The sequence below is a fragment of the Triticum urartu genome, chromosome 2A, assembly GCF_056163025.1.
Source record: "Triticum urartu cultivar PI428250 chromosome 2A, HENAU_Tu73, whole genome shotgun sequence".
Classification (NCBI taxonomy): Eukaryota; Viridiplantae; Streptophyta; class Magnoliopsida; order Poales; family Poaceae; genus Triticum; species Triticum urartu.
In genome coordinates this window covers 657,751,140-657,766,070 of record NC_141874.1, presented here as the reverse complement: position 1 = coordinate 657,766,070, position 14,931 = coordinate 657,751,140, and the positions used below count along the sequence as shown (strand labels likewise).

Here is a 14,931-nt window from a genome sequence, read left to right as displayed (position 1 = left end):
AAATGCTACAGAGCTCCCACTCACTTTCTTGTAAACGCAGGCTTCTCCATAAGTCTGTGTAAACCCAAACGCTTTGATCATCTCATCAAAGCGAATGTTCCAACTCCGAGATGCTTGCACCAGCCCATAAATTGAGCGTTGGAGCGTGCACACCTTGTTAGCATTCTTAGGATCGACAAAACCTTCCAGCTGCATCATATACAATTCTTCCTTAAGGAAACCATTAAGGAATGCCGTTTTGACGTCCATTTGCCATATTTCATAATCGTAGAATGCGGCAATTGCTAACATGATTCGGACGGACTTTAGCTTCGCTACCGGTGAGAAAGTCTCATCGTAGTCAACCCCTTGAACTTGTCGATAACCCTTAGCGACAAGCCTAGCTTTATAGATGGTCACATTACCATCCGCGTCTGTCTTCTTCTTAAAGATCCATTTATTTTCTATGGCTCGCCGTTCAACGGGCAAGTCAGTCAAAGTCCATACTTCGTTTTCATACATGGATCCTATCTCGGATTTCATGGCTTCTAGCCATTTGTCGGAATCCGGACCCGCCATCGCTTCTTCATAGTTCGAAGGTTCACCGTTGTCCAACAACATGATTTCCAAGACAGGGTTGCCGTACCACTCTGGTGCGGAACGTGTCCTTGTGGACCTTCAAATTTCAGTAGGAGCTTGATCAGAAGTATCTTGATCATCATCAATAACTTCCTCTCTAGTTGGTGCAGGCACCTCAGGAACATTTTCTTGAGTTGTGCCATTTTCCGGTTCAAGAGGTAACACTTCATCAAGTTCTACTTTCCTCCCACTTACTTCTTTCGAGAGAAACTCTTTCTCTAGAAAGAATCCATTCTTGGCAACAAAGATCTTGCCTTCGGATCTGAGGTAGAAGGTATACCCAACAGTTTCTTTAGGGTATCCTATGAAGACGCATTTTTCCGACTTGGGTTCGAGCTTTTCAGGTTGAAGTTTCTTGACATAAGCATCGCATCCCCAAACTTTTAGAAACGACAGCTTAGGTTTCTTCCCAAACCATAATTCATACGGTGTCGTCTCAACGGATTTCGACGGAGCCCTATTTAAAGTGAATGAGGCAGTCTCTAAAGCATAGCCCCAAAAAGATAGCGGTAAATCGGTAAGAGACATCATAGATCGTACCATATCTAATAGAGTGCGATTACGACGTTCGGACACACCATTACGCTGAGGTGTTCCAGGCGGCGTGAGTTGTGAAACTATTCCACATTTTCTTAAGTGTGTGCCAAATTCGTGACTCAAGTATTCTCCTCCACGATCTGATCGTAGAAACTTGATTTTCCTGTCACGTTGATTCTCAACCTCACTCTGAAATTCCTTGAACTTTTCAAAGGTTTCAGACTTGTGTTTCATTAAGTAGATATACCCATATCTACTCAAATCATCAGTGAGGGTGAGAACATAACGATAGCCACCGCGAGCCTCAACACTCATTGGACCGCACACATCAGTATGTATGATTTCCAATAAGTTGGTTGCTCGCTCCATTGTTCCTGAGAACGGAGTCTTGGTCATCTTACCCATGAGGCATGGTTCGCACGTGTCAAATGATTCGTAATCAAGAGACTCTAAAAGTCCATCTGCATGGAGCTTCTTCATGCGTTTGACACCTATGTGACCAAGGCGGCAGTGCCACAAGTATGTGGGACTATCATTATCAACTTTACATCTTTTGGTACTCACACTATGAATATGTGTAGCATTACGCTCGAGATTCATTAAGAATAAACCATTCACCATAGGAGCATGACCATAAAACATATCTCTCATATAAATGGAACAACCATTATTCTCGGATTTAAATGAGTAGCCATCTCGAATTAAACGAGATCCCGATACAATGTTCGTGCTCAAAGCTGGCACTAAATAACAATTATTGAGGTTTAAAACTAATCCCATAGGTAAATGTAGAGGCAGCGTGCCGACGGCGATCACATCGACCTTGGAACCATTCCCGACGCGCATCGTCACCTCGTCCTTCGCCAGTCTCCGCTTATTCCGCAGCTCCTGCTTTGAGTTACAAATGTGAGCAACTGCACCGGTATCAAATACCCAAGAGCTACTACGAGTACTGGTAAGGTACACATCAATTACATGTATATCACATATACCTTTTGTTTTGCCGGCCTTCTTGTCTGCTAAGTATTTGGGGCAGTTCCGTTTCCAGTGACCACTTCCCTTGCAATAAAAGCACTCAGTCTCGGGCTTGGGTCCATTCTTTGGCTTCTTCCCGGCAGCTTTCTTGCCAGGCGCGGCAACTTCCTTGCCGTCCTTCTTGGAGTTCTTTTTACCCTTGCCCTTCTTGAACTTAGTGGTTTTATTTACCATCAACACTTGATGTTCCTTCTTGACTTCTACCTCTGCTGATTTCAGCATTGCAAATACTTCAGGAATGGTCTTTTCCATCCCCTGCATATTGAAGTTCATCACAAAGCTCTTGTAGCTTGGTGGAAGCGACTGGAGGATTCTGTCAATGACCGCGTCATCCGGGAGATTAACTCCCAGCTGAGTCAAGCGGTTATGTAACCCAGACATAGTGAGTATGTGCTCACTGACAGAACTATTTTCCTCCATCTTACAGCTGAAGAACTTGTCGGAGACCTCATATCTCTCGATTCGGGCATGAGCTTGAAAAACCATTTTCAGCTCTTCGAACATCTCATATGCTCCATGTCTCTCAAAACGCTTTTGGAGCCCCGGCTCTAAGCTGTAAAGCATGCCGCACTGAATGAGGGAGTAGTCATCAGCACATGTCTGCCAAGCGTTCATAACATCTTGGTTCTGTGGGACGGGTGGATCACCTAGCGGTGCTTGTAGGACATAATCTTTCTTGGCAGCTATGAGGATGATCCTCAGGTTCCGGACCCAGTCCGTGTAGTTGCTGCCATCGTCTTTCAGCTTGGTTTTCTCTAGGAACGCTTTGAAGTTGAGGACTACGTTGGCCATTTGATCTACAAGACATATTGTAAAGATTTTAGACTAAGTTCATGATAATTAAGTTCATCTAATCAAATTATTCAATGAACTCCCACTTAGATAGACATCCCTCTTCTAGTCATCTAAGTATAACATGATCTGAGTTAACTAGGCCGTGTCCGATCATCACGTGAGACGGACTAGTCAACGTCGGTGAACATCTTCATGTTGATCGTATCTTCTATACGACTCATGCTCGACCTTTCGGTCTTCTGTGTTCCGAGGCCATGTCTGTACATGCTAGGCTCGTCAAGTCAACCTAAGTGTTTTGCATGTGTAAATCTGTCTTACACCCGTTGTATGTGAACGTTAGAATCTATCACACCCGATCATCACATGGTGCTTCGAAACAATGAATTGTCGCAACGGTGCATAGTTAGGGGGAACACTTTCTTGAAATTATTATGAGGGATCATCTTATTTACTACCGTCGTTCTAAGCAAACAAGATGAAAAACATGATAAACATCATATGCAATCAAATAATAATAGTGACATGATATGGCCAATATCACACAGCTCCTTTGATCTCCATCTTGGGGCTCCATGATCATCTTGTCACCGGCATGACACCATGATCTCCATCATCATGATCTCCATCATTGTGTCTCCATGAAGTTGCTCGCCAACTATTACTTCTACTACTATGGCTAACACGTTTAGCAATAAAGTAAAGTAATTTACATGGCGTTTCTCAATGACACGCAGGTCATACAAAAAATAAAGACAACTCCTATGGCTCCTGCCAGTTGTCATACTCATCGACATGCAAGTCGTGATTCCTATTACAATAGCATGAACATCTCATACATCACATATAGATCATTCATCATTCATCACAACTTTGGCCATATCATATCACAAAGCACTTGCTGCAAAAACAAGTTAGACGTCCTCTAATTGTTGTTGCAAGTTTTACGTGGCTGAAGTAGGGTTCTAGCAAGAACGTTTTCTTACCTACGTGAAAGCCACAACGTGATTTGTCAACTTCTATTTACCCTTCATAAGGACCCTTTTCATCGAATCCGCTCCAACTAAAGTAGGAGAGACAGACACCCGCCCCTTATGCATCTTGTGCATGTTAGTCGGTGGAACCGGTCTCACGTAAGCGTACGTGTAAGGTTGGTCCGGGCCGCTTCATCCCACAATACCGTTGAAGCAAGATAAGACTAGTAGCGGCAAGAAAGTTGACAACATCTACGCCCACAACAAATTGTGTTCTACTCGCGCAAGAAGAACTACGCATAGACCTAGCTCATGATGCCACTGTTGGGGAACGTTGCAGAAAACAAAAAAATTCCTACGGTTTCACCAAGATCCATCTATGAGTTCATCTAGAAACGAGTGATCGGATGCATCTACATACCTTTGTAGATCGCGAGCGGAAGCGTTCAAAGAACGGGGATGAGGTAGTCGAACACGACGTGATCCAAATCACCGGAGATCCTAGCACCGAACGGACGGCACCTCCGCGTTCAACACACGTACGGTCAGCGTAACGTCTCCTTCTTCTTGATCCAGCAAGAGGGAAGGAGAGGTTGAGGAAGATGGCTCCAGCAGCAGCACGACGGCGTGGTGGTGATGGAGCTGCAGTACTCTGTCAGGGCTTCGCCAAGCGCTATGGAGGAGGAGGGGTGTTGGAGAGGGAGAAGGAGGCAACCAAAGGCGTGGATGAAAAGCCCTCCTTCCCCCACTATATATAGGAGGGACAAGGGGGGGCGCCGGCCCTAGGAGATCCAATCTCCTAGGGGGGGGCGGCGGCCAAGGGAGGTTTCCCTCCCCCCCAAGGCACCTAGGAGGTGCCCTCCCCTCCTAGGACTCTTCCCCTTTGAAACCCTAGGCGCATGGGCCTCTTGGGGCTGGTGCCCTTGGCCCATGTAGGCCAAGGCGCACCCCCTACAGCCCATGTGGCCCCCCGGGACAGGTGGCCCCACCCGATGGACCCCCGGGACCCTTTCAGTGGTCCCGGTACAATACTGATGACCCCGAAACTTGTCCCGATGGCCGAAACAGGACTTCCCATATATAAATCTTTACCTCCGGACAATTCCGGAACTCCTCGTGACGTCCGGGATCTCATCCGGGACTCCGAACAACATTCGGGTTACTGCATATACATATCCCTACAACCCTAGCGTCACCGAACCTTAAGTGTGTAGACCCTACGAGTTCGGGAGATATGTAGACATGACCGAGACGACTCTCCGGTCAATAACCAACAGCGGGATCTGGATACCCATGTTGGCTCCCACATACTCCACGATGATCTCATCGGATGAACCACGATGTCGAGGATTCAATCAATCCTGTATACAATTCCCTTTGTCAATCGATATGTTACTTGCCCGAGATTCGATCGTCGGTATCCCAATACCTCGTTCAATCTCGTTACCGGCAAGTCACTTTACTCGTACCGTAATGCATGATCCCGTGACCAGACACTTGGTCACTTTGAGCTCATTATGATGATGCATTACCGAGTGGGCCCAGTGATACCTCTCCGTCATACGGAGTGACAAATCCCAGTCTTGATCCGTGTCAACCCAACAGACACTTTCGGAGATACCCGTAGTATACCTTTATAGTCACCCAGTTACGTTGTGACGTTTGGTACACCCAAAGCACTCCTACGGTATCCGGGAGTTACACGATCTCATGGTCTAAGGAAAGGATACTTGACATTGGAAAAACTCTAGCAAACGAACTACACGATCTTTATGCTATGTTTAGGATTGGGTCTTGTCCATCACATCATTCTCCTAATGATGTGATCTCGTTATCAATGACATCCAATGTCCATAGTCAGGAAACCATGACTATCTGTTGATCAACGAGCTAGTCAACTAGAGGCTTACTAGGGACATGTTGGTGTCTGTTATTCACACATGTATTACGATTTCCGAATAACACAATTATAGCATGAATAAAGACAATTATCATGAACAAGGAAATATAATAATAATCCTTTTATTATTGCCTCTAGGGCATATTTCCAACAATATCATCAGCATGCGCCATCTTGCATAGACTCGGTAAGGCCAATCTCATTGACAGTCTATAGCTCGTTGTTCATCGCCATGAGGCGCTTCCTCATCATGGCCTTCCACTTGGGATAATCGTGACCGTCAAAGATGGGTCACGATACTTTCTTCATACCTGCGGTCAACATAACTAAAATTTTAGGTGGTTAAACCAAAGTCACACAGAACAAGGGAGTACCTTACTCCGATACCAATTGAAAGTGCATTGTGTCGACTAGAGGAGGGTGAATAGGCGATTTTTACAAATTCGTCACTGAGAAAATTCAACTTGAGGAATTTCCTAATCAACAAACTACAAGCAACGGAATAAGTACTCAGGTGCATGCATAACAAAGTTGTGGCATAGTCATCATGATGAAATGAAACATACACAGAGCATAGGTAGCGTGTAAACAGGATAAGCAGGCTGAAGACAAAGTGACTGAAGAAATAGGATTGAGGAAATTGAGAAAGTCTTCAATCAAAGTCTTCAAACAGTAACAATCAATTTCATCAACACATGCATGAGGAAATGAAAGGGTTGAGGAAATAGAACCAGTAGCTTGGTGAAGACGATGATTTGGTAGACCAGTTCCAACTGCTGTGACAGTTGTATGTCTGGTTGGAGCGGCTAGGTATTTAAACCTGAGGACACACAGTCTCGAACACACAGTCCTAACCGTATTCTCCTTGAGCTAACGCCACACAGACCTCGCCCAGTCACTTGTGGTAAGTCTTCAGGTGACTTCCAAACCTTCACAGACTCAGTCACTCGGCGATCCACAATTCCTCTTGGATGCTCTAGACCATGACGCCTAACTGTCTGAAGGATGCACAGTCGTCAAAGGTAACAAGCATCGATTCCACACAGAAACAATCTCTTCAGTGATGCTCAATCACTTTGGGTTGTAGGTGTTTGGGTTTGGGGTTTTTCTCACTTGATGATTGTTGCTCAAAGTCCTCGGAGGATGTGATGCTCTCAATGACAAGTGTCAGTTTCTCTCGGAGCAGCCAACCAACTAGTGGTTGTAGGGGGGCGGCTATTTATAGCCTAGGGAACAGCCCGACATGATAAGACATAAATGCCCTTCAATGATATGATCGTTAGGTGGATAGGATATTTTGGACAGTTGGCGCATAGCACAGCAATGGTCGGACGTTTGAGCTCTCAAACTCCCCAGGGCTATCATGTTCCTCTTTTGTAGGCAATCCGCACTGACGAATTCCTAACTCCCCAGTCAGAACAAATTCCTCAGCGAATAGAAGATCTTCGTCTCTGTCACTGAAGAAATTGATTGAACTGTATGAGATTTCCAATGACTTAACTTGAAAGGATTGGGTAGGTGTAGGATTTTGAGATGAGCATCACTTGAAAAGTGTTTCCTTAGTTTTACCTGGACTCCCTTTAACAGTATGGTGTTTCCTATAACTCAAGAAAGAGAAAATTAAACTAAAAAACAAAAGTCTTCACGCTTCATAATCTTCGCATCAATATCAAAGTCTTCAAGGTCACACCAATTTCGTCACTTTCAAAGACTTCGAGAAAACCAAAGTCTTCAAATGAAGACATTCATTTTTAGGGGTCGACTTTCATCGTAAATATTAAACTCCTCATAGACTTATAGAACTTGTGTACACTCACAAACACATTAGTTCCTTAACCTATAAGTCTTTAATACACCAAAATCACTAAGGGGCACTAGATGCACTTACAGGCGCCACCACCACACCAGAGCCACCTTCCTCGCCGCCAACAGAAGCCGGCAGGATTAACACTAGTAATATTGTTTTGCATCACGTTAGACATTATTCATACACACCAGTAATATTGTTTCTATACAAATTTAACATTTTTAGAATACACTATTAACATTTTCAAATATAATATTAGCATTTTGACGGAAAATAATAAATAATAAATAAACATGATGCGGCTTGTGGTTACTAGGCTTGCTCCAGGTGAGTTGTGCCTGGGGGTCACAATAAGCGCCACATAGCCCCGCCCTGAGGACAACTCAAACGCGTGGACAAAAACTGACGCAGATTTTGTCCGCTTTTTATCCGTTTGGGTTGGCCAAGCAGACACTCATGTCCATTTTTTGATTTGGGTCAGATGTGTGCGCAACGCTAGGCCCACACAATTTTTGCATGGACTAAAAAAATAAGTTAAAAAACATGGAGCAAAATTTAACATAAACATTAAACGACAGGTCAACCGCTGACGAAAGTCCACTTAGGCATTAATAAAACATAAATTTAAAAACTAAAAAAATGTGTCTCCACTCAGCACGCTGCCCTAGGCGTCGCTATCGACGCCATCATCACCTGTGAGGTCAACAAAGGCTGGTGGCGGCCCAACCCAAGGAATGTGGTCTGCCATGTCGCCCGCGCCAACTCCTCCGCCGTCTGCATTGCTACGCGGTGCACGCGCTCCTCCTCCTCCCGCTCCTGGCGCTCTTCCTCTTCCTCCTGTGCCCAGCAGGCACAACGCGCTCCTCCTTGTGCTCGGCCTGCATTTGGCGCTTGTCGTCGGCGCGCTCCTTCGCCCGTCAACGCTGCCGCCAATGTTCCAGTTTTATTTCAAGGTGAACCCCCTTCCCGTTTCTTCCCTCCCATGCAAATACTTGTATAATCATCGATTTAATTTGCTGCTAGTAGTACTAGAAAGGGTTGCGGAAAGCCTATGTAGGATAATAGTGCTTGATCATAGTGTGCTATATACTTGGGTGGTCTTGTTGTTTTAACTCATGGAAATTTTATAAGAAATGTTTTCAGATTTTCCTCCCTCCCCCCCCCCCCCCCAACACACACACACACACAACCAAATGTGGGAATTGGCCGGGATGATGGATTTACCATCACGTGGTATGGATTACTACCCAAATCACTAAATTACATGTTTAAAACTTGTTCTAAGTTTGCCTTGCTCTATATATGATTTTTTGGAATTTTTGCCATGGACCATGGCAAATTTTACATTGCATGTCTTTTTTTAACATAGTACAAACGCATGCGCTCATATATACACGCTACACTCATTCATGTGAACGCACACACGCACATTCTATCCCTATGAGCACTTCTGAGAGATTGAGCTGACATATCATCTTGAGATTTTACGAAGTCACTGTAGACGCCTCGTAGTCGACGGGAACGTCTCCTCCCACTGAACGTGCATCGCTAGAAATTCTGAAATAAATCCAGGATTAATGCGAGCACCAGGACTTGAAGCCTGGTGGGCTGAGGATACCACTATCCACCTAACCATTCAACCACAGGTTGGTTCGCATTGCATGTCTTTTTTGGGTACTCCCTCCATTTACTTATACAAGGCCACAATGGAATATATGTTTTACATCAATACAAGGCCACCAATAGTAATCGAGGAAAGAATTAATGATATTTCCTCGTACTAGCAACCTGTTTAATACTTGCATACATGCGGTCATAATGACACTAGCTACTTCCTCCACTCAGTTTCCTTGCATGCATGTTGCGTATTAATGGTCCCGGTAAAAGAAAAGAAAAGCTGGCTTCTCATGTGTGCATTAAATTTTACTTTGATACATGTAATTTGAGTTTGTGGCCTTGTATACAAAAATGGAGGGGGTACAACACAATGGCAATTTTTCATCCTCGTGTTTTCCCCCTATTTGACCATGGTTATTTTATTGTACATACAAAGACAAATTTATTGAGCATACTATGGCATTTTGTGTAAAAACCGCATTTAGAATGCATATACCATGCGTTTTTTATTTTTTAAGAGCATGGCATTTCTTTGTTATTAAGAGCATGGTGTTTTTATTTAAAGAGCATGCCATTTTTTTGTAGTGCATGCTATTTTTATTACAAAGAGCATGCCATTTTTTTGTACAAGCATAACACTTTTATTTAAAAGAACATGACACTTTTATTATAAAGAGCATGTTATTTTTTTTTCTTTAGAGCATTGCTATTTTCAAATAGCATGGCATTTTTATTACAAAGACCATGTCATTTTTTTTGTAAAAGCATGACACTTTTATTTTAAAGAGCATGTCATTTTTCTATGGAGCACGTTTTTTTTTCAATTTATGGAGCATGTCATTTTTTTGTACAAGCATGACACTAAGAGCATACCATTTTTATTATAAAGAGCATGATTTTTTTTCATTTTATAGAGGATGATTTTTTTTGTAGAGCATTGCATTTTTTTATAGAGCATGGCTTTTTTCCCATTTTGTAGAGCATGTCATTTTTATTACAAAGAACATGACATTTCTTGTACAAGCGTAGCTATTTTATTTTAAAGAGCATGCCACTTTTAATTTAAAGAGCATGTCATTTTATCTATAGAGCATGGTTTTTTTCATTTTCTAGAGCATGTCATTTCTGTTACCAAAATCATGGCATTTCTTTTATAGAAGCGTGGTAATTTCATTTTTTTCTATAGAGCATGGCTTTTAAAAAAAATTAGAGCATGGCATTTTTTATTAGTAAGAACATGACATTTTTTAGCATATCATGCTAAAAAAATTGTATGTAATTTTTTATGTACAAACGTTGCAACCACTTTTTTTTGTGTGGATACAACAATTTTAAATCTGGATATGGGAATTTTGATCATGATGGCATTTTGGTTTTTACGTCATTGCATTTTTTGCAGCGTTGTTTTAACTTGTTAAAATTAGGTCCAAAATATAAGTTTTTACGTTTTAGTACTGTCACATAAAAAAGGGCTTTTTAGGCCCAATTTAAAGGCGTAAGGGGGGCGAAAGGGTTGGTATTACCAGAGTGAATTTTTCTCATATATAGATAGAATAAAAAAATATTTGCACGAATTTTAACGTAAAATCAATGACATAGAAATTAGATATGCAATACTTGAAGCACATATAGATGTGCTTTAGTAAAACTGATAGAATAAAACGTTTCCACGGAACGTCTGTTCGCTGGGCGTACCTCCACAGCTGTCGTTTCCCGTTATCAGGGTCCAAAACATATTGGTTCTTTCCTAATATATTTTTTGTCGAGATTCTTTCCTAATAAAAAAATACTTTTTCTTCAAGTATACCATATATATACTCCGTACTACATACGTATTTGGCTCTATATCTATACAAATACAACGTACTTATTTGACCTCCTATGCGGTGCCCCTCGCATCAAACGGACCAGAGGCATGCAGCCAGATCGAACGGTCGCCGCGCCGCACGGCAAAACAGCGGTTGGTGCGTGTGCTCAACGGAAACGAAGTACTATTTAGGATTTTCTTTTTCAGTTTTTCGGTAGTTTGTTTGTTGAGATAATATCGGAAACGAATTACAATCCTCTCATAACTCGTCTATATTCACTCGTCAAATCCCAGCCTTTCCCAGCACTCGCGTCCAAGTTCCAATCCCAATTGCGTGCGCGGCGATGGCGGCTGGGGAGCAGCCGCAGGGCCGGCGGTACTGGCGGTGGAGCAAGGCCGATTTTTTCCCGGAGCCCTCGTTCCAGAGCTGGCGCGCGTACGGCGGCGCGCTCGCGGCCACCGTGCCGCGCCTGCGCGACCGCGTGGCCGCCCGATCGTCCGAGGCCGTCGAGGCGGGGACGCTGCTCGCGGAGAGCGAGAACCCGCTGCGCCGCTGCCTCTCCTGGGTCGACCTCGCCTTCCTCGGCTTCGGCTCCGTCGTCGGCTCCGGCGTCTTCGTTCTCACCGGCCAGGAGGCGCGCTTCGACGCCGGCCCGGCCATCCCGCTCGCCTACGCCGCCGCGGGCTTCTCCGCCCTGCTCTCGTCCTTCTGCTACGCGGAGCTCGCCACCGAGATCCCATCTGCCGGGGGCTCCTTCTCGTACCTGCGGGTCGAGCTCGGCGACATGGCGGCGTTCCTCGCCGCCGGGAACATACTGCTGGAGGCCGTCGTGGGGGCGGCCGGCCTGGGGCGCTCCTGGACGTCCTACCTCGCCGCGCTCTTCGGACTCGACACCGACGCGCTCCGCATCCACGTCCCGGCGCTCGCTGAAGGTTTCAATCTGCTCGATCCCATCGCCGTCGTCGTCCTCATCTGCACCTCCGCCCTGGCCATGTCCGGCGCGCGCCTCACCTCCACCATCAACTCGCTGGCGTCCGTGATCGGCATCGTCATCATCGCCTTCGTCATCGGCGCGGGCTTCTCGCACTTCCACTCCAGCAACCTCGTGGAGCCGACCTTCTTCCCCTTCGGGGCCGCCGGCGTGTTCCGCGCGGCGGCGGTGGTGTACTGGTCCTACACGGGCTTCGACATGGTGGCCACCATGGCGGAAGAGACCAAGAACCCCGGCCGGGACGTGCCGCTGGGCCTCGTGTCGTCCATGTCGGCCATCACCGTGGTGTACTGCGCCATGTCCCTGGCGCTGGTCGGCATGCAGCGGTACAGCGAGATCGACCCCAACGCCGCCTACTCGGTGGCGTTCGCCGCGACCGGGCTCAAGTGGGCGCGCTACGTCGTGGCGCTCGGCGCGCTCAAGGGCATGACGAGCGGCCTCCTGGTGGGCGCGCTGGGGCAGGCGCGCTACACCACGCAGATCGCGCGCACGCACATGATCCCGCCCTACTTCGCGCTCGTGCACCCCAGGACCGGCACGCCCGTGTACGCCACCATGGCCGTCACGCTCGGCGCCGCCTGCGTGGCGCTCTTCTCGAGCCTGGACGTGCTCGCCTCCGTCTCCTCCATCAGCACGCTCTTCATCTTCGCCCTGGTGGCCGTCGCGCTGCTCGTCCGCCGCTACTACGTGGCCGGGAAGACCCCGGCCAGGCAGCTGCGCACCTTCCTCGCCTTCCTGGCGCTGGTGGTCCTGTCGTCCATCGGGCTCTCGGCGTACTACAACTCGCGCTACGCCAGGCGGTGGCCGGGGTACGCGGTGTTCGGCGTGGGCTGGGCGGCCGGCGCGGCGGGGCTGGCGCTGGCGGCGAAGCAGCAGCGGCAGCCCAAGGTGTACGGCGTGCCGCTCATGCCGTGGCTGCCGGCCATGTCCGTGGCCACCAACCTGTTCCTGATGGGGTCCCTCGGGTCCATGGCCTACCTGCGCTTCGGCATCTGCACGGTGGCGATGCTCGTGTACTACGTGCTCTTCGGCGTGCACGCGACGTACGACGTGGCGCACTCTGCGACGGCGGCCGACGTCGTGGCCGAGAATGTCGAGCAGGGGAAGATTGTGCCAGGGTCCACGCTGCCGGCATGAGACAGTGAGACTGGAGTGGGATTCTAGTTGGGGATTTGTTCTTTTATAAGCCATTGCCATGTCGGTCTGAACTTTTAGGCTATATTTGGGGGCTGGTTACTCGAATTGTTTGCATTGTTAGTTGAGGCAAAGATTCCAGAGTCAGATTTTTTTTTTTACTCGTGAGCAGTGCTTGTTCCATAGCTAGTACGTACTGTACAATTTATCATGTTTTCTGTAGAAGCTAAAACATTTTTTATTCAATTAAGCTTTGCACCTGTGTGATCATTCATTGTTAAAGGGTCTTATTGAAACAGCAAGGTTAAGAAAATGGAAGTCGTTGTTAAGGCATGGTGAATGCATAGCCTTGCCATGTAGAATCGGATAATAAAAAAAGTAGGTTCGGATGGGGAAGCGAGATCCTCTCCAGGAGGAGGATGCTTAAGAGACAAAAAATGTGGTCCAATGCATAAAGTTGAAAAAGTTAAAATGAAGAACAGGGATGCATCCTATGCGATCAGGTCGTATACTTCTGATCGGGAGACCCATTCGGTTTAGCAACACGTGGCAGCGCGAATCTCGGCGCAACAATTTACCTTCTTCCCTGATTTCCTTTGCCAAATCTTGACTCCATGCTCGGTGTGCTCATTCCTGACGACGACGGCTTTGCGGCAAGATGGCGGTGCCACGACCAGGCGGAGGCAGCCAGCCAGCCAGCCAACTCTATTGCCGTAAGTCAGCCTGAGTAGATGGAGTTACGCCGGCGGCGAGCAGCGCGGTTGCCCGGTGTCAACGAGTCTGGCTCGACCGACGGGGGCGAGCAGCGTCATTGTGCCGGTGTCGAGGAGTTTGGCCACGACCGACAGGGCAAAGAGCCTTGACGGACGTTGTAGCAGGGGGAAATCGCGCCGGCGGCGAGACGTGTGGCTCCGCCGGTCGTCGGTGATGGAGCACCAGCGGCAGGTCCGAGATCTGAACCGTAAAGAGAATTACAACGACGGTTGGTTTCCCGACAGGGAATTGCGGAAGAAGGTATACTACTAGCTCGTTGCAATTGCATTGAGATGCGCACTACCAGGTGTCGCTCGATTAAGTGGGTCTCCCGATCAAAAGTATACGACCTGGTCGCATAGGATTTTCTTCCTGTATAGTAAGAGTCATTTTTCATTTTTTTGATGAGGTCCACTAATAATAGTTTGTATTGGGGAGAAAAAAAATCAACACATATGCTTCAAATTACTTTTTATCATGAGGTATATATATTCATATGCCACTATTGTACATGCCCTTAGTATTTTTCAGCTGTGACGCCGTATTCTTTTGAAATGAGTGACATCATGCCTTTTAGCATGATTAAAAGGCTGAAAGCTGTGTTTGGTAAAGCAGTACAGCACTAGTACTTTGTCAGCACACACATCACTAGCATTACAGATTGGCACACATGTTCTCACAAAGATTATGTATTCGCAACGTGGTTTAAGAACAGAGCACCTGCTCCTCGCTTCCATGACTCCATCCCAACTTTTACTTGATTCTGCACAAGTACAAGGAAGAAAAGAAAGAAGGTTTAAGTCACTGTGAAATGATTCATCTTCAATCTTTTCCGAGTATCCTCAACTTCTGGTGTGTTCTTTTCGTCCTGTACTAAGACCAAGTTAAACTTGTAAATGATCTCTATGTTGTGCAGAATATGTTGGATTGTTTCCCTGCAAAAAAACGAGAGACTAGGCTATGTT

General features: G+C 46.4%; 1 protein-coding gene across 1 annotated transcript; it reads left to right on the top strand.

Annotated features, from left to right (window-relative positions):
- Positions 1-11,336: 11,336 nt before the first annotated feature.
- On the top strand, positions 11,337-13,495 carry CAT8 (cationic amino acid transporter 8). Its single transcript, XM_087544783.1, has one exon. The coding sequence runs from the start codon at positions 11,432-11,434 to the stop codon at positions 13,214-13,216; it is 1,785 nt and encodes a 594-aa protein (XP_087400909.1). The 5' UTR covers positions 11,337-11,431; the 3' UTR covers positions 13,217-13,495.
- The last annotated feature ends 1,436 nt before the right edge of the window (positions 13,496-14,931 follow it).

What these genes read in the sequence shown, in the direction of transcription:
- CAT8 (XM_087544783.1), top strand. Translation starts at nt 11,432, where the DNA reads ATGGCGGCTGGGGAGCAGCCGCAGGGCCGGCGGTACTGGCGGTGGAGC.